General features: G+C 35.9%; 1 protein-coding gene across 1 annotated transcript in view; it reads right to left on the minus strand.

The window, feature by feature from the left end:
• GTF2F2 (general transcription factor IIF subunit 2) overlaps nt 1-25,283 on the minus strand; it is a 149,707-nt gene that overhangs the window by 19,341 nt on the left and 105,083 nt on the right. Inside the window, exon 6 of the mRNA XM_014838875.3 lies at nt 8,055-8,154. Within this exon, the coding sequence (XP_014694361.1) occupies nt 8,055-8,154 (100 nt within the window). The remainder of the gene's footprint in view (nt 1-8,054; nt 8,155-25,283) is intronic.

Below are 25,283 nucleotides of genomic sequence, written 5' to 3' on the forward strand. Positions count from 1 at the left end.
TAGACGGCAATGGAGAGAAAAACTTTTTGCGTGTTTCTTACCAAGTTGTCCCAACCCCAGAGCCATATGTCAGACCAGAGGGCCCAACTCAAAGGCAAGAATTTAGAAGAGGTTAGAAAGGAACTTTAAAATCAGTACTGAAAGGGTAAGATTAAAGGTCAGATTAAGTTATGATTAGTAATGTTAATGAGCAGTGAGAAAAGTACCAAATTCTACCTTACTCTTTTTTTTTTTAAATCTTGATTTACATGCTTCAATTTCAAAAAATACTGCATCTAACGTTGGTGTTTTCCTACTTTAAATAAAGGGGAAAACAGACTAGAAAAGTATGCTTATCTTTCTGTATTAATTGTGTCTATCGCTAGCTCAGTACCCAGGGGCAGTGTAGCCTAACTTTCCTTTTGACTAGTGAAATAAACACACTTAAAAGTGCAATGTGAAAACCCATGTATATAAAATAAAATAACAGCAATGACAAAAATGGAAACTATTCCTCATAAGAGAAATTTAAGCACTAGAAATTTAATCCTACACCTATTCAAAAATAAAAAGTAAAGTGCAACATGTCGTCAACGCCCTTAGGGCCTATACTACAGGATAACCTATAGCAAAGATGGTTTTAAAACAGAATTTTTGTACTATGGCATTAGTTGAATATTTTTTGATAATGTCCAAGACAGGCGTAGAATCCAAATTCTGCTCTCTTGGTATTAGGTAGTTCCAATGTATGTGTAATTACAAAAGGGATTTAAATGATTTCCATGGTCATTAAGTTATTAATAACTAATTTTAGGACAAAACTAAAGTCCCTGAGGTAACTTTTCTAAACTAAGCAGTGTAGAAATGGTAATCTTAATATTGTATTTACAACTTTGTACTACAAATAAACTACAAATAACATGAACTAGTCTATTTAGGAGAGTACAGTTCTGAGACAGTGTTATTTCTTCTCTTTTTAGCTCTTTTCCCTTTGGGCATTTTGTTTTGCACTGACGCACTGGCATTGTAAGAAAATGATACTCAACGTAGTCAGATACCTAACTTGTTAGCAACCACCACGAACTATTAGTAGGATAGTTACTGGATTAGAAATAGCTTTTATATTATGTGAATTTTGATTACCAATCTTAATTCTGCCCCCAATGACCACATATCACTGAAAGCCAGCTGCCTAGAAATAAATGTCCATTCAGAAAGAACTTAAAATTTAGTTTCCAGTTACAAATTTTCACAACCTAACAAATCCATCATACACAATTAATTTCACTTCCACAATAGGAAACAAATTATTCAAGACTAAAATGCAACCAAATGTAGAAAATCCATTGTGGATGTAGTATAGAGACTTTCAACCATCATTACTGAAACCTTAATCACTGACTAAAATTATAAATGCCACCCACTGCCAATTAAAATATTACAATACAGATGTCTGTAAATTTCTAGATTGTTGTTTGCCGAAATACTTTGATTGCTTTGTCAAGGCAGTCTTTGTCGAGGCTTTTATTTTAACTTTTGAAGTCAGCATGACAGCCTTGAATACCATGGTTTGCATTTTAAATCCTTAGGAAAGGTCCTCCCCACTCCCAATGCTTCTATTTCTGCCTTATCATTATCTCTCGGGAGGAAATTAATTCTTTCCAGTCAGTCAGTCCTTGGTGTGCAAATCCAAATGGACAAAGCATGTAGTATACTTACACTATGTGCTACACTAGGCAATATTGCTGAGAAGCCTCTATGATATAGTCCTGCAGGCATCTATTTTTTTTAATCAGCAAAATTCCACATTTACATATATAAAAACAACAAAAAACAAAAAAACACTTCCAACAACTTTAGTTCTGAAGACTAACACAGCTGGTTGCCACACTGAAGGAAACAGAATATGCATAAAAATGAAATTTCTCTCTAGTTCCTGGGAGTTTACCTCAAGATTTTATGTAATAATTCTATTCCCTCCAACAGTAATTTTCTAGTTAAGTTTTTCTATTTCTCTCCCTCTTTCTGACCAAGAGCCCTTTAGAGGAAAAGAAGGGAGGGAGAAATCTTTTTTCCAAGCTCAGGGGTGGAGGGGATGATGACAAAGACAAGAAGATGTGAATTCTTTTTAAAAACCTTGGGTTTGGTGGAAAGAGACTTCCTGGTCTCCTCTCAGGTATCATTTTTGCTCCCACCCCCAGCGGGAGATGGCAGACAGAAGTACAAAAAGTGCCTGTCTCTCTGTATCAGGAACTGTATGCTAGAATTAGCCAGGTAACTTGAAAAATTTAAGAGAGTTGGATCCACACTGTGTCAATTAAATCAATCTCTAGAGATATTTTTCCTCTTTAAAAGCTTCCCAGGTGATTCTCCTGTACAGCCAGCCTTGAGAACCACTATGCAGACAACAGAGGACATGACTCCTTATGAGAAAAGGGAATCCTTACGAGAAAGGTTATTAGACTGTGGAGTATACAAGAATGCTGTGAGATGTACACAGGCTAGATGATGACATCCGTAAAGTCAACCAAAACACACACACAGAAGCACCCTTACTTGGAATCAGAGATGGAGAGAGCTGGAAGGAATCCTCCATATCAGCTGAATCTATATTTTGATTATACACCTCGGTCAACAAAAAATTTAAAGCATGAGCTGTATGTATATCTATTTGTAAACTGTGAAAACGTACTACTAGATTAATATGCATGGATATTATAAAGCATACACAAAAGAATTTAAAGAAATGAAAAAAATAAAACGTTTTAATAGTAAGTTTTCATTTAATTTGTCAAAATTATAAAACAATTCTATGTTTTAGTCTCACAATACTGTGATCTGTCTTCACCTTCTGAATGCTTAGCTTTTAAATGAATTGCAAACTGTGATAGCATTAAAGCAGCAATAGCCAATATAACTTAAGGTACAACACACACAAAGGTCAAGGATCGCCATGTCAGTTATTGATGACAAGCCTTCAGCTCCAGGCCTTGGAGGGGGTGGCAGCAGGGGGCCTGCAAGCTATACTTTCAAGATTCCCTCACCAGCTGGTTTCCAGCTGGGGTTCTGCCAATGGGAGAATGAAAGCAGAAAGAAGGGGGATTTTTTCTTTTTTTGTGCTTGTGGGCGCAGCTTCCTGATCTCTGGTAACCAACCCCCTTCTCCCTTTTGCACCTCCAGCCCTTCCATTTTTCATTCGTAAACCATTTGTAAGCAATTCCCTATGTTAAATCCCTTTCTGCTTGAAACATCTGGAGCTGTTTTTGTTTTCATGACAGATACTTTACTGAATCATCATCAAAGACGGGGATGACTAGCCATATTTAAAATGATATTGATAATTTCCTTTTTGGGAGGGCCAATTTCTTGTTAGATTGATCACATTAATATTGTTTCTACCGAATAAGTGACTGATGAAGAGATCATTTTAGAAGCAAAAGCAGTGTCTGTTTTTCCACTTTCTTGTTCTCAATAGTTTACTTTATCAGTATTACCTTAAATGTACAGTTTCTTTGCAGGAATCTTTTTAAGCCATTTGTTCATTTTTTGAGATTGAGTTTAGTCAATAATGGATACTATAATCTGTAAATCCCTGAATTTAGCGCCAAACCTAAAAAACTGAAAATGTGAGGTGCTGAAAGCACCACTGTCAACCCCTGTGTGGGGTACAATTTCTACTCTTCTGTTAAAAAATGACTGACTAGCACAGGGATTGCATCCACATAATAAATATTTCTAAAGCTCAATTTCTTTCCTTTATTAGGTGAAAAACAAGACAAATACAAGTTCCAATATTTTCCACCTTCACTCAGTGGGCCCCTCTTGTAAATGCTCCTTTAACAACCCATTATTTCCCAAAGTTTGTCTTCACTCCTTCAAAAGATGGGGGAACGGGAATACGATGTTCAGATGTTTGCAAAATGCAGGATTAAACAAACTCCTAAAGGTTCCCAAATTTAATTTATTAAATGCAGTGTCAATTTTGAAGAAGGGGATATAATTAGAATCTACAACTTCTTTCAACAGAGAGTCCTTTTTACACAGCTCTTTTTTTCAAGGAAACTCTCACAAAATTAGTGTTTCAAATAACTTACTTTAAAAAATGTTGACCTACATGAACTGGTTCAAGTTTCAAAAACTTAATGAAGATATAAGGCAGACAAAGGCCTTAACTAAGAGAGAAACCTGACAGTCATATCCTATCAAGGGGAGAACTTTCAGGGCCAAGCTTTCAAGGAAGGAGTATTCTAAGAGATAATGCTAATCATATCATTGTTTTGGGCCCAATAAATGCCTTCTGAATGGCAAGTATGGTACGTATTATATCCCAGATAGTTTGTGAACTAAAGAGATAAATTAGAATTTAATAATGCTAATCATATCATTCTTTTGGGCCCAATAAATGCCTTCTGAATGGCAAGTACAGTAGGTATTATATCCCAGATAGTTTGTGAACTAAAGAGATAAATTTGAATTTAATGCTTAAAATAGTGCCATGTACAAAGTGGGTTCAAATCTGTGGAGATGATTATATACATAAGCAAACTTATCTATGTGCCACAGGTGGGTAATAAAGTTTCTAGGGGTAAATGCAAGCTGGTTTCTTTCTGATCAAATGTAGGGACATAGTTTTACAAATACATATGCCATTTTGACCACCTCTTTCATTTTTTGCACAAAATTTTTTCCTTATTTTTATCTTGAAAATGCATTCAAGAACCTCAACTGTAAAAATGAAATACTGCGCTTCATGTTCATAAAGTTCCACCTGGCAAAACTGTGAAAACACTTCAACATTATACTGAGTTTAAAATTTTTTATTGAGTGTCTTTATTACATAACCTCTAAGTCATTCTTGTTTAACTATGGTGATGTTTCTCAATCTTTTAAGAATCGGTGTCCCCTTCTGATAACAATAACAAAAATGTTATACTCTTCCTATAGTTGGTATTATGCTACAATAGTGAATATAGTTTTAAAAGCTATGGAATGGGTCCTCTATCCATTCTGATATACTCTCATGGAAAAGAACCACTAAACATTGAAATAATGCAATTTGGCAGATTATAGTCAATCTTTGTTTTTGTAAACAAAATCTTAAACTGAAGATATGTGACTCATCACTATAATCACATTAGTATAATGACTCAGTCACACTACAACAACCTTAACAAATTGATACCATGAACGGAAACGTCACTTAATGTTAAGAAGAGTCTTTAAGGGGCCAGCCCCATGGCCAAGTGGTTAAGTTGGTGCACTCTGCTTTGGCAGCCCAGGGTTTCGATGGTTTGGATCCTGGCTGCAGACAAGGCACCACTCATCAGGCCTTGATGAGGCAGCGTCCCACATGAGACAACCAGAAGGACCCACAACTAAAATATATAACTAACTATGTACTGGGGGGATTTGGGGAGAAAAAGCAAAAAAAAAAAAAAAAAATTCTTTAAAGTGGATGTTATAGCTTTATACCCTAACAAGGAGTTCAGAATACAATGTGTTCGTACTTATTTTAGTAGTAAAAAGAAAACGATATAAAAACATCCTAAAAATATGGAATATTTGGAATCTATCTTCTATACCAGCCAGGTAGATTATAGTGCCAATGTCACTAAGACTATGAACTAGGCAGGGGTCAGGGCTTTGATACTAGCAAAGTGTCAGTTTTGATCAACCTAAGAGAGATTTTCCTTTTGCCTCAGAAATGATGGTCTACAGCAATATAACAAGAATGATCCTTGTGGTGGAATTTAGAAAAAAAAGATTACAGTATAGAAATGTGGACTCACTACGTCAAAGGAAATACAGATTGTATTTCAACTTGGGTCTGAAAAGGGATGACCAGAGAACTGAAGGAAGTGATAGCTCCTTGAAGACAGGAATTTTATCTATTTGGTTCACCAGGAGTAGGTAACTCAAGCACAAAGCAGGCGTTTAAAAAATTGCTATTGAGAGAAGAGAAATCTCAGGTAACTGTTTCAGGATACTGCCATGGGTAGGAACTAACACTCTTCCCTAGGTTTCTTCCCTTTCCCATCCCTTCAGAAAAGCCTTACAGCTCACTATAACAATTCAGACAATACATGCTCACTGTGACAATTCCAACCATTCAAAAAGATTTTATAATGAAGAAAATTAGGATAAAATCACTCTAGCTTCTACCATTTAAAAATAACAAGTGTTAATATATTTAACTAATCTTTATTTTTGGACGTGTTTCTAATCTTTTCCTATCCTAAACAATAGGGAAACACCTCTGTGTATATACACATCTTTGAGCACTTGTCTTACTATGATAAATTCTTAGACACAAGACTGCTAGGTCAAAGGATACATCCTTTTACAGTACTTTTGACACAAATCCAAACTTCTCTCCAGAAAGGCTGTATCTCCTTATAGCCTTTCATGTCCTCACTGTGATAAAAAAAAAATATGCAAGAGTGGAAACTGTGTACAGAAGCCTGGCCCATAAGTGAAGAAGAAAGCATTGCCAGGAGAAGCACACTAATGAAGAAGAAAGACAATGTCACTTAAGACCTATACTGTTTTACTCCTCTATTTCCATTTTGCTCCTGAAAGTTTTAAGTATTCCCATCTAAGGGTAGAAAAGATGAGAACAGAAGGGGACAAAGAAGCAGACTTTCATCTTGTCTCAATCAACAGACAACATAAAAATCTCTCTCTTGGATTATCTGACACTTTTTCTCCCATTATCTCGCCTGTCCTCTTCCTTACTTTACTTTTCCTGTAGAGCATAACCAGAGGCTGTAAAATGAAAGCCTGGTGGGATACAGTGGAACTTTGACTTGCTTTACTTAATTCATTCACACAGTGTAGCAATTTTTAAAATTTGAATGTCTTTAGGAGGGGCATGTGTACTCCAGCTCATCACTGTCCCTACCATTTTAACTTTACATTTCAGCATTCTGCTCTCTGAAGATGCCTGCTTGGCCCTGCTGCAGGCATTTGCATTTGCTACCTCTCATATAAAATAACCAGAAGGAACTCAAATATCATAAAGCAATGGTTTGGCAGATCCTATTCTGTGTCTCCTAATGAGTTTGGAAACTTAAGGCCAGTCTTAAAGAGGGTTTATTTCTTTCTAAACTCAGTATCAAGAGGAATCTTAAGCAACAAAGTAGGGTGCAAGATATCAACTGTTAATTGCTACCTGGCTTAATTTAGGCTTTATTTTCAGAATATCACCACATTTCTCCTTACATTACAGGTACTTCAAGACCCAAAACCCTTAGCCCATTTAGCACTGCTAATGACCTCTAGCAACACAGCAGAGTGGTTAATTAAGAGTATGGCTCCTAAACCAGACTGCTTGGGTTCAACACCTAGACTGGTCAATTTCTGGCTGTGTGACCTCGACTAAACTAACCTCTCTGTGTCTTAGTTACTTCACCTGTAAAACGAAGATAACAGTGGTAGTTACTTCACAGGGTAAGTATGAAGATTAAATGTGTCTCATTATTTATGAGGCACTCAGTCCTTGGCACAAAGAATACATAATAGGTATACAATATATGTGTGTATTGTATATTGTATAATAAAATATATTATATACAATATACTTCAATAAAAAAAGTTTAAAAAACATATACAGGCAGTCTTCACTTTACATGGTAGTGCAAAACCGTAAAAACCCCCACAAAAGCTGAAACTATACTCTTAACAACCAATGGAGAAAATTACCATTGTTCTGTGACCTTTAAAATTTTTTGTCAAAACATTAAAAACTGTTTATAAAGGTATAGAAAAATGAAAAAAATAGTACAACTAATATTTATTAAGGACACTGCAATGTGAAACACTGGAAAAGGAAGTGTTTTATTTCTTCGAAAAACTTGAGAGTAGTTTGAACAGTGGGTGCTTTCTTCTCATTGTATAACTAGGATACAGAGTGAGCACCTTTTCGACACGACAAATTGTCACGTTCCTTAAAGTCTGTATAACTCAAGCATCTGATAGCAAGATACATGACTGCTGAGGGCCTTTCAAAAGTGAAGAGTCTACAACCCAGAAAAGAATAAAGATAAAACAGAATGAAGACAGACATGAAGACTTACATTGTATTGATGATTAGCAACAGGTTTGTAATTGGTTGTCACAACTTTGTCCAGCTGTTGTGATAGCCTTACAGGTTTGGAAGATTCTTCGATTTGCAATCTGAAAAACAGAAGCATTAGTAACAAACTTACTTGTTTATTAGAGTGAAACTTGAAGTTATTCTTGTAATTCTTTTTACTCAAGAAATAATACTTAATACATAAAAAATTAACTTCAGAAGATATAACAGCCTTAATATAATTCTTTGAAAACACACTGAATATATATGATTATAGCGTAGAAACCAGATCAGAAGCTAAACAAATGAACTCTCTCGTTATAATTCTATAACTTACTTCTAATACTGTATAGTCAAACCTTAACTACTAAAACAAAGAAGCTAATCAGCTTTAAATTTCAGGGAAACAAAATCTGCATGTAAAAATGAATTCTCTTAAATTACATGGACTAATACTAATCAAGTTATTAATTCAAACTTCTATTTACTTGATAAGAGATAAAGGTAAACAAAGATAATACATTGACACTCAGGGTCTAGAGGCTAGTGGCTGTGTTTTCTTTCTTTCTTTCTTTCTTCTTTTTTGAGGAAGATTGGCCCTGAGCTTAACATCTGTTGCTAATCTTCTTCTTCTTCTTTTTTTCTCCCTAAAGCCCCAGTACACAGTTGTATATCCTAGTTGTAGGTCATTCCAGTTCTTCTATGTGGGATGCCGCCACAGCACAGCCTGATGAGTGGTGCATAGGTCCACGCCCAGGATCTGAACTGGTGAACCCTGGGCCACCAAAGTGGAGTGCACAAACTTAACCACTCGGCCACAGAGCTAGCCCCAGTGGCTGCCTTATTGGATGGCACAGATACAGAACATTTCCATCATCACAGAAACTTCTATTGGACAGCACTGGTCTAGAACTATTGCTGGACTCTAAATTAAAATATAAGAAAATAACACTTTTGGGAAAAAAAGCCATAAAAAATATGATACTATGTAAAGCATATTACAAAACAAAATATTTGACTAGTACATATATCTTCAAGTAGCCATCTTAGGACATTTTGTTTTGGACTAAATATTACTGTATTTAGTGACTCAGACTCAACCATTTATTTTTATTTTAAAAATTAGATTAATTCATTTGGTATGTCGGCACAGTAAATCTAAAAAATGTTTTAAGGGGGGAAAAGTGCAGCTTTCCGAGGTGACTACTTTTAGAGACAAAAGATATCATTGTCTTTAGAGCTCTCGTCAGCAAGATATCAGAATACAAAAATATAATATATTTAAAGTGCCAATTATGCCCAGTTAAATTATAATTGAAAAGTAAGAGTAAAATACAAGTATTTTTGGACAAAAATCAAGTATATATATCATCCATAGATTCTCACTGAGGGAGCTGCTCAAGGACTTATTTTAGTAAGAAAGAAAATTAACCCAAAAGGAACTGGTAGGTTGCAATGGTCATAGCAAAGGAATTGAGAACCATGTTAGAAAATTGCCTGCTTAATAAATGCAAAAAAAGAAGATGGGTTTTTTTTTTTGTTTTTTCGGCTGAGGAAAATTCATCCTGAGCTAACATCTCTTGCCAATCTCCCCCCTACCTTTTTTTTTTGTGAGGAAGATTGGCCCTGAGCTAATATCCGTGCTAATCTTCCTCTATTTTGTATGTGGGATGCCACCACAGCATGGCTTGATGAGTAGTGTGTAGGTCCCTGCTCAGTATCTGAACTGCAAACCAGGGGCTGCTGATGTGGAGCACAAACTTAACCACTGTGCCACCAGGCCAGCCCCACCAATCTTCCTCTTTTTGCTTGAGGAAGATTCTCCTGGAGCAAACATCTGTGCTAATTTTCTTCTATTTTGTATGTGGGTCGCCACCACAGCATGGCTGCCGATGAGTGGTGTAGGTCCGCACCTGGGAACCAAACTTGGGCTGCCGAAGTGGAGCACACCAAACTTAACACTAGGCCACAAGGCTGGTCCCAGCAGGTGGTTTTTTGAAAAAGAAAGTGGAACTAACATGAAAGATGGGAAGGAAGAGATCAGAGTTAATGCATTTTAAGATTTCTACATGTTTTTAAAATTTTTTGCAATAAGCATCTATTACTTTTATAATCAGGAAAGGAAGTACACTTTCTTAAAACAGAAATATCATTTCTTGGAAAGTTAGTTTGAAACCCATAAAAATGTTAGTCATTTAAAAGTAATATAGTTCAAAATCATACATTACTTTATTTGAACAGGACTTTAAATTCTTTGGTTCAATAGAATAGGAACTGAAAATAATTTTCATTTAAAATTCCTTCAAAAGCACAACTTGCAGTATAAAATGTACTGTTTTTATAACATTATTTAATTCCTTGGACGAAGTTAATTTATCTATTTACTTTTACCTGTTTTTAGGTATATAACACCAAATTACTTAGAAGATACAAGATATCTACCAATTGCTTTTTTAATTTGAAAGCTATAACTACCGTAGGTTTTGTTTTTACCATGATCCCCAAATTCAGTATACTTATTTTTGTACTGAACTATGAATCTTTTAATTCTTCCATTTATAAAAACCTATCTATCCTTTAAATACATAAAATGATTATTTTATAAAGTGCAAGAAAGTACTCTAGCAACTTACTGTATATCTAACGATAAATCATATGTACAATGTTACTTTGCTTTTCATGTGCCAAATATACTTTCCATAAACCATGAAGAAAGCACTAGCTAGACATCTAGAAGGGAGATGTCCATCCAAACATGGACTTGGACTTACAGTCCTTTGATGGCCTCTTAAATGTTCTTGGATGAAGCACAAGCTCCTTCACATGACTTCATGTCCCTCTGGGATCTAGTCCCTGCTTATCTCTCCAGCTGTATCCACCATTCTCCCACATCTGCATCAGGCTGCAACTGTGCCATGATTAGATTTTAGAAGGAGCCTCTTGCTGGCAATCATCCAACAAGTGTTTACTGGGTGACTATCTGTCAGGTACTGGGTCAGAGGCTGGAAACGCAACCGTTAAAAAAAAAAAAAAGACTTGCTCTAGTGGAAGACAAACATTAAACAAACGCTTGTCTGTAACCAATTAACTGCAGTACTAAAGAGGGACAAAGGCTTGGTATTATGACAACTGATTACATGCCGCTATGAAGGAAAGATTAACCCCAAGGTGAGCACTTGAGGGTAAACTGGACCAGGACTGTGTTATATTTTCAGTCCATAGATGAACCTTTTGAGTTTTCAATCATAAGATATCTTCTTTTAATTAAAACAAAACCCTTGGAGTTGACTTTTTAAATGTATAATAGGAAGGTTAAATTTTTATATGAGTCCTTTATTTTAGAAAAAGTTAATTCAGTGTTTTCCTTTATATATTTAAAAGATTAAATACTTTGAGAATAAAAATGGCATGACACTCTCTGGATGATGGAACTGGCTTTTAGAACTGTTTCATTAGAAGTGAAGGTATACCACATGGGCCTCAATCAGGATGCAGTGGCTGCAAATAAATTCAAGTGTAAGATTATGACAAGAATCAGCTACCATTTTTGAAGAAGCACTTACCTAAACAAAACTGAAACCCCAAGGAATTTTCAAATTGTGAAATAATGGGAACAATCATTTAATATGGAAGGAAAGTACCAGTGCAGGCCTCCCAGCTTGCATATCTCATAAGATCAAACTGTGGAGTGAGATGATTGAAACACGGGAGATAATTCAGTGTCAGCATAACAGACTACCGTTAGAGGCCAAACCCCTGAGAGATGATTGCATTAGGGGATGTGGCTAAGGTTAGAACAAGAGAAAAACACTGCCACTTAGTTATGTATTTTTTTCTCCAGGAGTTACACATACTTAGTTCTAACACTTTGTAAACATTCCTATGTCTGTCTTCAGTCACTGTTTTCTCTCTAAAGGTTTATCTCTTAGTCACTTTGAGACATGTTCTCAACTTGGAGGAGTTGTTTCCACCCAGTCCTTTTGCCTCACCTCTTATAACCAAAAGCAGTCCTTTAGAGAGAAAACAGTGACTGAAGACAGACATAGGAATGTTTACAAAGTGTTAGAACTAAGTATGTGTAACTCCTGGAGAAAAAAATACATAACTAAGTGGCAGTGTTTTTCTCTTGTTCTAACCTTAGCCACATCCCCTAATGCAATCATCTCTCAGGGGTTTGGCCTCTAACGGTAGTCTGTTATGCTGACACTGAATTATCTCCCGTGTTTCAATCATCTCACTCCACAGTTTGATCTTATGAGATATGCAAGCTGGGAGGCCTGCACTGGTACTTTCCTTCCATATTAAATGATTGTTCCCATTATTTCACAATTTGAAAATTCCTTGGGGTTTCAGTTTTGTTTAGGTAAGTGCTTCTTCAAAAATGGTAGCTGATTCTTGTCATAATCTTACACTTGAATTTATTTGCAGCCACTGCATCCTGATTGAGGCCCATGTGGTATACCTTCACTTCTAATGAAACAGTTCTAAAAGCCAGTTCCATCATCCAGAGAGTGTCATGCCATTTTTATTCTCAAAGTATTTAATCTTTTAAATATATAAAGGAAAACACTGAATTAACTTTTTCTAAAATAAAGGACTCATATAAAAATTTAACCTTCCTATTATACATTTAAAAAGTCAACTCCAAGGGTTTTGTTTTAATTAAAAGAAGATATCTTATGATTGAAAACTCAAAAGGTTCATCTATGGACTGAAAATATAACATTTTGAAAGAAGTAAATCTTAAAATACTTAATTAACCTTGAATAGTTGAAAATAATTTAGCAGGGTTCTTTACTTAACACTAAATAATTCATTTAACATTATCTCAAGGAGTGTCGAAACAATTTGCAACTCCATTTCACCACTGAACAACGCACTAGATTAAACATTACTGACCTCAGCATGCCTTCAAAGTCAAAATAAGTTTTATCTGGGCTTATACAAAATAACATAATCTGAAAATATTTGGTTTGTAAAGCAGAACAGCAAACTACATAGAGGTTTTAGGCTGGACTGGGAGCAAGCTAAAAGCTCACTGTCCTGACCATTTCAAAAATGAGTCTTACTTTCTCATAAAATTTTTAAATGTGGTGTTATTTTCAAGAAACAGTAATAGAAAATAATATTCTACGATATTTAGATGCAGCTAGGCCTTGTTTTACCTTCATTTTATAAATCATTTAAAAAAACACTTGGTGCTAATTACTACCCCTACTTCAGGACAATTTAGAATATACTTCCATATTCTTCGAAGGCTAGGAGTTACTGAATTACTAGTCTTTCTAGAATTTTTATTTAAAGAGTCACTTTCATCTCTTATTTCTTCCCAACAAAGAAAAAGCTCAAAGGCTACATGACCTAAGAGCAGAAACACTAGTTAAACAACAACTATAACAAATAATGAACATTTGAATAGCGCTTGCTATGTACTGGAAACTGTTAAAAGCTTTACCTACATCATCTCAAACTCACTTCCTCATTGTAACAAAAGCAGAACTGGAACTCATCTTTTTTTTTATCACAAGGTTCAAGCATTTAATCTATACAGTGCCTAAAAATACACAGTCCCTTCTATACAGTCCCCTAAAAGGCCACATAACAAAAGAAAATCTCTAATTAAAATCTCACTGGATTTAGTTAAAAATAAGTAATTCTCCTTGACATTCATCAATCTGCCTCCAACTAGCCCAATTCCACACACACACACACAGAGGAGGAGCAAATTCTCCTCTACAACACTGAAAAAAAGATTCCTACTAAGTCAATGTCACTAGTTATTAGGCTATAATCATGGTCCATAATCACCTTTATCAAAATTACTTAAAGATCTTCTTGATTATACTTTATTGAGATTTATGTACTATACTGGGAATTCAATTTTCATTATGTAGTGTATTTTTGAAATATGAAATTCATGTAAAAAAAGAATAGTAGCATATTCATCGCCCACATATTTTAAAAGATGAACACTGTGATGAACAACATGAGAAACAGCCAAACTCTATTGCTTTTAACTGTTGGCAGATTGGGGAAGAGAAGTCCACAAATCTTAGCCAATAGATCCTTCATTGACCTCATTGGTAAGTACAGTGCTTCTCATGTAAAAGCAACTCAATAAATATTTGTTAAGCAAATGAACAAATGACACATTTACTTACAATCAGATCACAAAGGAAAAGGCCGAATCCACTATTAACAAATATCACAGTAATGCCTGATTTTATACATGTAGACTATTTTCATGCCTAAACCAAAAGCCCTAAGTAATACTTCTTTGCTAATCTGTTTTTCAACTATAGAATTAAACACCACAAAAAAATCTGAACAACAAATGTTTCCACCAGCAAGTGGCCAACGTAGGAGTCATTTTATAATGTAAATATCATTATGTTAGCATTCATCTATCCTTTGTTCTACAGCTCATTTGACTGCAATTTATGCTATTCTTAAAATGACAGGTTTTACAAAAGAATGTGTACTTTCTTAAGATTTTGATTTCACTTGTGAAAGGAAAGAGTAAAGCAGTGAAGAAGGTAAATAGTATCTCCCAAGGGGGTAAACAGAGGCTGACATTTGCAGGGTGAGAGAAAGAGAAAAGTCTCATGACAAGGAGAAGCAGCAACAGCGCTGGGAGGGCCTGTGAGCGAGAGCACATACAGTTGGGCCAAAGGCAGGTAATAAAAAAAGTTTTGCAAGAAGGCCCAGCTTGGGAGCAGGTGAAAAGAAGGCTTGGAGAAGGGCCATGGGAGGTACCAACCAGGTGCATGCTGAGCTGATTTACTGATAGGAAAATGTTCCGAGGACGCTTAGTTTTAAGACAGTGCATTTATAGGAAGTTTCAGTGTCTTAGGAAGAGGACAAAGAGGGTTTCTTAGAGGAATTCTAATAGTAGCACATGTTAATCTATTAGAATGTAGATTTCAGTGGCAATGAAGAAATTTTTAGGGCTTGCAATTGACAAGTAATCAAATTATACCCTTATCTGGCAGAGCTACTGGAATGATTATAGATAGTAATTATTAAACACTTTGGACAAATATCTCTTACAAATATTTCTTAATTATTTGTAAGCTTCACGAAAACAGGGGCCTTGCTCATAACTCTAGGGCCCAAAATAGGCATGTGATATAAATGTGTTGAATAAATAAATGAGGGGAAAAAAGGACAAGAAGAAAAGTTTTAGGCTGCCTTTAATCAGAGATGGTAATTTGGTTGTCAAATCATTAGATTTACAGTAATATATGCTAACATTTAGATTTAGCATTTAAGAAAGACTGTAAAATGTGTTAAGGTTTAATTTTCACTCCGCAGGAAATACCCAATAAAGGAAAATACTCCATTATCTACTTACACTGTCCAACATGGTAGTCACTAGTAGTATACAACTATTTAAATTAATTAAAAACTCAGTTCCTCAGCACACCAGCCACATTTTAAGTGCTCAGAAGCCCCATGTGGCCAGAAGCTACCATACTGGACAACACAGATATAGAAGGCTTCTATCATTGCAGAAAGTTCTATGGGACAGCTCAAGAGAATCACAAACTTGAATGTCTACAGGGGCCTGTCAAGTAGAGTAGAAAGTAACAGCGAGAGGTGAGGGCTGTGACGATCTGGAAATAGAGCATATGCTCCATCTCAAGCTGGCAAAAAGTCCTCAACACCAGCCGACTGTTACTCTGTAGGAACGTAAGCCTAGTATTACCAGATCTTCTGATTATTCAAGAAAATGCAGACTCAGATTTTTATGTGAAATCACTTATTAAAACACTGCCAACTAATTCAATTTAAAAAGTGGGCCACTCTCTTACTCCTCTAAAAACAAAAACAACCCCTCAAAACCAAGAAACACATACATTTGCTATACCAGGCGAACAGTTAGCAGCCCTATGATTTATATATCTGTATCCCAGGAGTTTTTGTTTGTGTCTTGTTTTAAGCAAAGAAGCAGCAAAGAATTAAGAATTATTACTAGAAGCAGGAAAGTCACAACACAAGTGTGTCATAACACTGGTGTCAAGACTATAGTTTTGTTAAGGACCAGCAATTTCCTCCTCCTTCATTCGCACACTCCCATCCTGGGGAGAATCCATGAACTGGCTAATGGACTCTTCTGGATTGTTCTTAGGGGAATACACTCCAAATGGTGGTCAGACTAAGAATCGAAAAATATATCCTATATAATTTGTTTTTGGCTTTTTATAAAACTAGCAATTTCACACGATTCAACCTAACAGCTCCCTCTTAATGAAAGACTTAATACCGAGATGAATTTTTCTAAATGAGACTAATGTAATTCAAATTGCTAATTAAGTCCCAGTGTAATGGTGACTTGCCCCTCATCATACAGTTTGTCAGAGGCAGAAAAGGAAAAAAAATTCAAGACTCCTTGCCCAGTCCTCTTCATCTATGTCATACCTGCATCTTAAATATAATGAAACAATTTAGATATCTTTTCAAGTTGGTAAATGTATACTACCCCAATTTAAAATATTTATAGCTATTTAAAACAATACATTATGTCAAAAATATGTTCATTACATTAGCCAGCAAGGTGTTAGGAAGGGCCTGTACCTGGCGAGGGAATGACTCACACTGGACTTTTGTTTTCTCCTTAATTCTTGTTAGAAACAACAGCCACCCACAAGTTTTTGGTATGTGTCAAGTAAGGTAAAATAAATGGCAATTAGTGTAATGAAGCCTTTTTTTTTAAGTTGCTTGTTTTTTTCTTTTAATTATGGCCTAATTTCTGTTTTTCACTGAAATGCTGTACGACTGTCAATCCCTTATCAAATTTTCACTTCTCCACAAAGAGTACATCGCGAGCATTCCAGAGAGTATCCTATTTACCTTTGTTAGCTAACCAACATGAAATCACCACTCAACAGTCCCAAATATAAAGATCTTACCTCACGGCCAAAACATTTTTACTACCTTACATAGTTTCCTTTTCTCTTATATTCCTCCTTTCTGTAATCTATTTATTATCTTGAACTTGAAGGCATGTTCAGTGGATAACTTTAACCTAAGCAGGAGCATTACTTCTAAGTCACCAGCGATCGGTTGCATGCAAGTACAACAGATGCCCAAACTGGAGGTGCAGGGTCAGGAAGGCAGCACGCCCAACGGTTATTTTGAGTATGGGAAGCAAGAGGATACGTAAGGTTTGCACTGCCTAAAGTTTTTGTTCAAATAATTATAAATTTTGGCTACTTGCAACTTAACCCACTGCAATATATTTTTTTTTCTTTAGTCCAAGTCAGAGATAACTTTTTGTAACATTTTATGAAAGCAAATTGCTTTTCACTTTGGAAAGGTTGGATTCCAATATAAGCGTGTGTGCGATGGGGAATGGGAAGAAGGAGAGGGGCAGGCAGAGAGGAAAGGGGGAGGGGCCAGAGGAAAGGGACAGCATTTGATGGAAGGAACCCTTTACCGCTTATGCTTCTCCTGTTAATCAAATACTCTAATCACTATTTTAGTACAGGCATAAAGAAATACACGAGAAAAGAAAATGTTTATCTGATCAGGGACCACTTATTATTTCTCAATACATGACCAAGTAGCTACTCTTTCTATGCTAGTAATGAAATTAACTTAAACTCCAATGCATGATGACTAACAAAAATACTTAAGTTTCATTCTTTAAGAACTTTTCATTTTATTTCCCTTCTTCAAACTCCAACAAAAATAAAAAGCCTAAATAATTTGGTATGGTTCCTAGGGGCGAGAGGGTGAAATCTTATCTATCAAAAGGACCAGTAATATTTATAACTCAATATTCAAAAGAGCAAGAAAGAAATATCTTTAGTATTCAGACTCATGCCGATAATCTCACATTAAAAAAAAAAATCAGAGGGCCAGCCCCAGAGGCCTGGTGGTTCAGCTCAGCATGCTCTGCTTCAGTGGCCAGGGTTCGGTTCCTGGGCATGGACCTACACCACTGGTCTGTCAGTGGCTATGCTTTGGCAGCAGCCCACAGAAAAAGAAAAAAAGAGGAATACTGGCAACAGATGTCAGCTCAGGGAGAATCTTCCTCAGCAAAAATAAATAAATAAGTCAGACACTAAAGCAAACCTATAGCATATAGAACAACCTTGAATAATGCCCAGTCTAGAAAGAAAGTACCATATCATGGTATGGCAGGGTCTGAAACCAGACTCTGGTTTTAATTTCCAGTTCCACCATTAGGTGTGACCTTGGTCAAGACAGTCAATCTCTTTAACACCTTGGTGTTCTCATGGGGAAAAATGAGGATTATAACAACAGAAATATGTGATATAATTTTTATATAACACTTAGTGAATGACTTGTCCCATAGTATACATTCAGTACATTTGAGCTATTATTGTAGTTATTATTATCACTCAAGTAGCCACAACAAACAGAAATGTATGGGAGTTACCTGAATAAACACAACTTTTAAGAATTATCTGGTTCATCAATTGGATCGTAAAACCAAAACTTATGGAATCTGTGTTCACCTTTTATTTATTCTGATGAGGGAGACTTGGCTACATAAAGCACTTTCTTTGATCTCCTCTGATGTTTCCAAGAAAATTTCTTTCTAAACGCCATTCAGCTGCAGGTAATGCTTATGGAAGTGCTAATTAGAACTAATTATAATTTAACCACAGCCCCAAAAGACATATAAAAATATAGTAGCTTACAGTTTGGGGTAATTATTTGTATATCTGATTCAAAAAATTCGCTGAATTTTAGATGTTAGAAAATATTTTGGAATTTAATCCTTAGGGTACTCAAATCAATCTTCTCATACATGACTGTCAACCAGTAGTGACTAGAACCATGCGTCTGAGTTTAATACAAGTAGAAAAATGCATTTGAGCAGAACGTCTCCTTAAATTGCGCAGACAACTCATGATAACCATTTTAAACTACTAGTCTCAAAAATTATCTTTCGCCGTCTTCCTCATCATACTAAAAAGATTCAAGAAGGTTATATAATTTTCTTCCCAGGAGACAGGGTCACCTTCAGACAAACTGCATAGTGGGCACAACCGAATGAAGTAAGAACTGTTTTATTCCTCTCCCTCCCTTTATCATGAATGTCTATTTTACTTTAGCTAGTGTTCTTATTTTTCACCTCTTTGACCTTTCTAGCTGATATTCTCTAGATTTTTTATACAGCTCTGGATTATTTCACATGCATTATTTGACCTCGATGGCTAAATAGGCTAATGCTTTTAGGGAACATTAAACAATAACATTTAGCCCTCTTTATACCCATAATCCCTCAGGATTAGTTTAGATTTTTTTATACTTTGCCCAACACCGACCTACACTGACCCTTATAAACTTTTCGGCGGGGGGGGGGGGGGGGGGGCCGGGGGATAAATTTAGATGGTATTTAGACATCTTCTTGACACTACCATTTCACCACGTACAACTCAGGAGATCTCACCATTCATTTCTTCTCCCAGATTACTTTCATAATTAGAAAGTGAGTTTTGCCTAAGTACTAATTCTAGGGGCTCCTCCTGCTTAAACTCTTCCACTCAGCTAAGTAACTCACTCCCACCTTCTACTTCTTTGTGGATTCCCCACGTACAGCAAGAGTACACAGAATCCCATTATGATTTGCGACTCAGAGGAATGACTGGATGAGAGATTTGTAGGCCAAGCAGTCACTGTGGCAGTTCAGTGTGATGTACTGGGGACTGCCAAGCCCTTGTATTTTTGAATTACATCATATACATCTTGATTAGAAGTACTTAGAGTTGGATAATTTCTCGAGAAGGATTTAAATGAAATCTAGATAGTGCCATTAGGGGTAAGATCGCCACAATAAAGGTTCCTTTCAGTACCATTTTTCTATTTTTGTAATTTTTAGCTTTACAATTTCTATGGTAAATAGTAAAATAAATATTACAGCAAAGGCTAAGAGGCTAGTACAGAAATTAAAGCATATGGACACAATTTAATAAAATTTCCATTTAATTTGCTAATTTCATTAGCATTTGAAACTGCTAATGAATCATGAGAAATAAAAATAAAGATGGGTGTCTTTTTTTCCTCTCCTAAATTTGTCCTGAAAAGCCAAGAAAACTCAAGTTAGGCCTTTCACTATGCAAAAATAACAAACTCTAATGCATTACTTGTAAGATAAACAGAATGCACAAGTGTTTCATTTTCATTAAGGAGTGAAATGTATTCATTAATTTAAGGGTGGAATTTGGTTTTGAGAGCTTAAAGTCTCACACAGGTTTTACCTTTACAGATAAAATTCTTTAAAAAGTAAAAGAGAAACTGTAAGAAATTACCATTAATATAATAAAATTAGCTCAGTTTCATAACAGAAACACTAATGCTTACATGTTCACCACATTGATGAAGTGCTGAGAACGATTACACTAAGATGATCTATTTTCACAATTTTCTCCGTTCATGTTGCCAGCCCTCTTAACAGACATCCACCTATGACTACTTTTTTGTAAGCTCCCCGAACTTCTTATCCACTGACTGACAGACTTCTGGTTGGTATCATGTGGTATGGACTTGTGCAACACTGACGTGAAGTTACCTGTCCAACAGCAAATTTTCTCTTACATAAAGCCTATGGATGGATTTATTAAGAACTAAACATATCTTTTTATGAGTTTAATAAAATAATTTTTTCTTGCTATTAGTAGAAGAAAGAAGGCATTATAGAAATGTTTCAGTCTGGTTTTTCTAAATATATAAAATACTACCTGGTTCAATTCAAACCTACGTTTTTTATAGCTGGTCTTAGTACAAAGGCAATAAACTTGGCATACAGGAAAAGGGGTTTCTAAACACGGTGTGGGTGAAAACAGTCCTGATGCTTTACAAATTTAGACTCTGTGTGTTATTTTATTTGCACTGCTAGCTCTATTTAAAAGCAGCTTCACCTTCTAGTCACTCATTTTATGGCCTATAACTCCTACAAAATGTTAGGGATATCAGGCTATTCTTCATGCAGCTCTAGTTAGTCAAAGAATGACTACTATTATGGGCCCCGAACAAATATATAAAAATATTTTCTGCATCATCAACATGCATGGAGGGTACAAATTATTATATAGGCTACTTATAGCCATGATGCATATTTAAGAAGTGATGGACAAAATCCATTTTATTTTGCTAAGCTGTTGATATGAAGATCTGGGTCATTTATTTTCATAAACGTTGCTTTGGTAGACATCTTTGATAAAGCTGAGTAACAGTAAGAAAGCAAAAACTCCTATATTATTTTTTCCAGTTGTAGTAATGGTTTTATACCAAGCTCTTTTCCCCAATTCCCTCCAGTATTGCTACTGAAGGCAAGGGCAAAGTCTGCTCCATGGAACAGTCCAAAGTAACTTGCTCAGCAGGCAACCGACCCTACAACCTTGATCTCCTAAAACATTGCATTCAACAGCTGAGTTAGGCAGGAACAAGTGAAAAAATATGTATGTATGTATGTATGTACATGTACATATAAATACATATGTGAATGAACACATTCTAAAACATACCAATGTTTTTCCTGGTTCATTATTCAGAACCAAGAAAGAAATTAATAAGGATTTGGGCTTACTGCATTTTTATACAGATCAAAATGTGAATATAGATGACTAGAGGGAAGTAAGCTTCTGTGGCTTTAATTCACGCACAAGATAGGGGTTAAAGTATGGAGTGTGTTTGATAAAAAGCAATTTAAGTGTCAAATGAACTCGGTGGTTTAAAGTGTGAGTCTTTACATATTTTATAACAGATGGTACAGCAATAATATTTATATCATTTAAGATTACATCAGATTCTTAAAACTGTGAACTTGATCACCATGAACAGGCTACACTATCTTCCCCAAATAATGTATATTAGAGAATGTGTATTTCCTGTAAGGTATATCTTTACATTATGTGAAATCTGAAGGAAATACATTTAAAAAGTGAAAATACATTTATGCAAAGTAGTGACTAAAGGGACTTAAAATAGATGTGTAGAAATGAATGAGGTAATGTAATTCAAGGAAGTTGAGCTAACAGAAACGGAACAATAAAAGAACGGAAAAATTACTGAGATGAGAACTTCTTTCCAATTTTTCTATTTATTATACTATAAATTGAAGGCTTATACCTCGAATTATTCTAAATGGTGTAAAGCTAAGCACCCAAGATTGTTAAGTAGTTCTACTTGCTAACTCTCTGATCAATTTTTTTGACTCCTGAAAGTACTGAGGTTAGGGATTAAATAAGCTGCTTATGGTGACAGAAGCAATGTTTCTCTAGCCAGCCACTGTGACATACACTGCAAGTATGAATCATTTTTTCAAATTAAAATTTCTATGATCTTATGACTGTGTGATGGGTGCCAAGAGAATACAACAGTGGGATCGAACAATTTCTATTCAGCAAATTTAAAAGAAGCTTTCTGCAAAATCCCAGTTGCCTCTGAGTAGAAACGAGAATTATTAGCTGCATATCACGTCAAACTGTAGGAACCTACCCAGGCAGACACTAAGCAAAACACTGCTGCTATGGTGACTAAGCTAATACAGCAAATGGCTACTTCATTAGCGACTCCACGAAACTATAAATGCTGGAATAATAGATGGGAAATATCTGGCAGTATGTGGCCAGCAATGTGGGCTGGGATTCAGAGGGAATTTCTGAAAAAATAAGGTAAATTTTAATATGCTGTTTTAGCAATCTTTGAAAAATTAAGAAGAGAGATTCTGGTGCTAACTAGAAGAAAATGAAGCCAGGCAAAAAAATTAGAGAAGAGCTTAGGCTCAAGGGAGAGTGCTCTGTTTAGGACCAGCTGCTGCGGTAAGGATATTGATACTAAAGAGTGAAAGTCACTTAGACTGTCATTTAGGATGGCAGAGGGAGAAAGAAGGACTCCCTACTCATTCACTGCTTGAGACTTCTCACTGTGAATGGGGTTTTAGGCCACATAGTTTAGCTTTCCCTCCAACAACAGGATGAATAGAGGGGTGAGAAAGAAGATTTCTGCACATGTTTTTAACTCTGAAGAATTTAAACTTTAGATTCAAGAATGAAAATAAAAGGTGGATATAAACTTCTGCCTATAATACAGTGACAAAATATTAGTACTAGAATCAGACTTACCTGAAAGAAGTTAAATTATCCAGCATTCCACATACTCTTATTCCAACCTCATAAAAACAAAGGCGGCAAACTACAAAACCCACTCTCGTCTTTTCCTTATGAACTAATACTGCCACTGAAATCTTTTAGTTGACACTATATAGAAACTAACCAAAATATGCTTATATTTTAGTATCTACTAAATGTTAGTTATATAAACATTGTTATATTAATATATTATGTTAGTTATATAAATGATGCTAGTTATAGCATGACCTTTTGATGACACAATGCCACAAAAATATAGTCCTAGTTCAAAGTAAAGTACTATTGTAATTACATGGCATGTAGCTAGTTATGTGTAACATTGTTATTGTTATAACATCTCAAGATGGACAAGTACACTGACAGTACTGACTCATGCTAGTTTTTTTTGTTTTTTTCCAAAACTACCATTACTATTAAAAAAGACTTGCAATATACAAAACTTTCTGACTTCTAGCAAATACTAAGCAATGCTATGCTTGTTTTTGTCCTTGCTTTGATGAGTGTAAAAGCCACACTTATTACACACCTTGACTTATCCTGTCAAATTTCTCTTAGGATGCTCTAATCCTGTCCTGTCTGCCCCAGTTGCTTGTGCACACTACACCGCAACAGACTCTCCCTTACTTCCTATCTGAGTGGCTTTCTCATCAGCTTTGCTCAAGACACACAAAGTAGGATTGGAATCACCTCGCCTACCATTCTCAGTACCCTACCACACATGGGTTGCCATTATTAAACTTTTTACTCTAATTTCTTACGCACCTATTTTACCTTCCTTGTTAAATTTTAAGTTTGTTTATTTGCTGGGGTCTTTTTTTGGTGGGGCGGGGACTTGTATCTTACATACCTGTCTTTCTTTGTGGAGCTCAGAATAGCGCCTAATTAGGTGTTTTATTTCTAAAATAGATGACCAAAAAAATTCCGTACATTACTAGGTTTGCCCTTCTGAGCAGGTTTCCTTTCTGTCAGTAGCTCTCTAACATCTTCTCATCTTTACCATTCCAATGTCTACACATAAATCTCTTTCTTCCTCACCTTCCTAGTTCCTCATACTGTATTATAAACAATATCTCCAATTTCTACTAAATATCTATTTATATGGTCTTCTCACCAGCCACCTTCCACTTCCAAGAAAAACTTCTGTTTTCACACTATTACATCTTTACCATCTCTCAACAGATTCAGAGGCAAGACACTGTATCCCATGAGTGCCTGCTCTTAATCAATTAATGGAGAAGACAAACATACAAAGAGGCAAATAATACTGAACAGTAAAAGCTGCAATAGAGAGATGAGTAAAGGACACGGGAAGACCGGGCAATTGCTTGGAAGAGTAAGGAAGGCTTTCCTGGGGAGGTGAGGGCCTACCTAGGAGTTTGTTGTACAAAGAACAGGAGTGGCATGAGGAGCAGAAGAGGTGGAAATCCAGGAGTGACGAGGAATTCTCAGAAGTTGAAGAGAAAATAAGAGCAAGCAAGAGACAGAGAGAGAGAGAGAGCAAGAAAGAAAGGAAGGAGAGGGAGGAAGAAAGGCAGAAAGAGGAGAGGAGGGAGGCAGGGAGAGGAGAAGAGATGAAGACTAAGTGGTAAAAAGATTGTAAAGTCAGGCTACAGAAGCTCTTGTATGCCAAACTAAGCTATCAAGAGGCTGCTGTTAAACAGGGAACTACAGGAAAGGGTTCACTTTAAAATGAAGATTGGGGTGGCCCCGTGGCCGAGTGGTTAAGTTCTCACGCTCCGCTTTGGTGGCCCAGGGTTTCGCTGGTTCCGATCCTGGGTGCAGACACGGCACCACTCATCAAACCATGCTGAGCTGGCGCCCCACATGCCACCACTAGAAGGACCCACAACTAAAAAATATACAACTATGTACCGGGGGGCTTTGGGGAGAAAAAGGAAAAATAAAATCTTTTAAAAAATTAAAAATAAATAAAATGAAGATTAATTCTGGCAGCAATAAGAATCAGACAGCGTAAGGACAGACTAGTGTCAGGGAGAACAATAAAGAAGGGATGAAGAGAAGCTACAGAACACCGGTGAAGGGTGTCTGAGTACAGCACATACAACACTGAATTCAAGAGGGTTCTGGAGGCCTAATATAAG

Source organism: Equus asinus, chromosome 11 (assembly GCF_041296235.1).
Source record: "Equus asinus isolate D_3611 breed Donkey chromosome 11, EquAss-T2T_v2, whole genome shotgun sequence".
In the NCBI taxonomy this organism is placed as follows: Eukaryota; Metazoa; Chordata; class Mammalia; order Perissodactyla; family Equidae; genus Equus; species Equus asinus.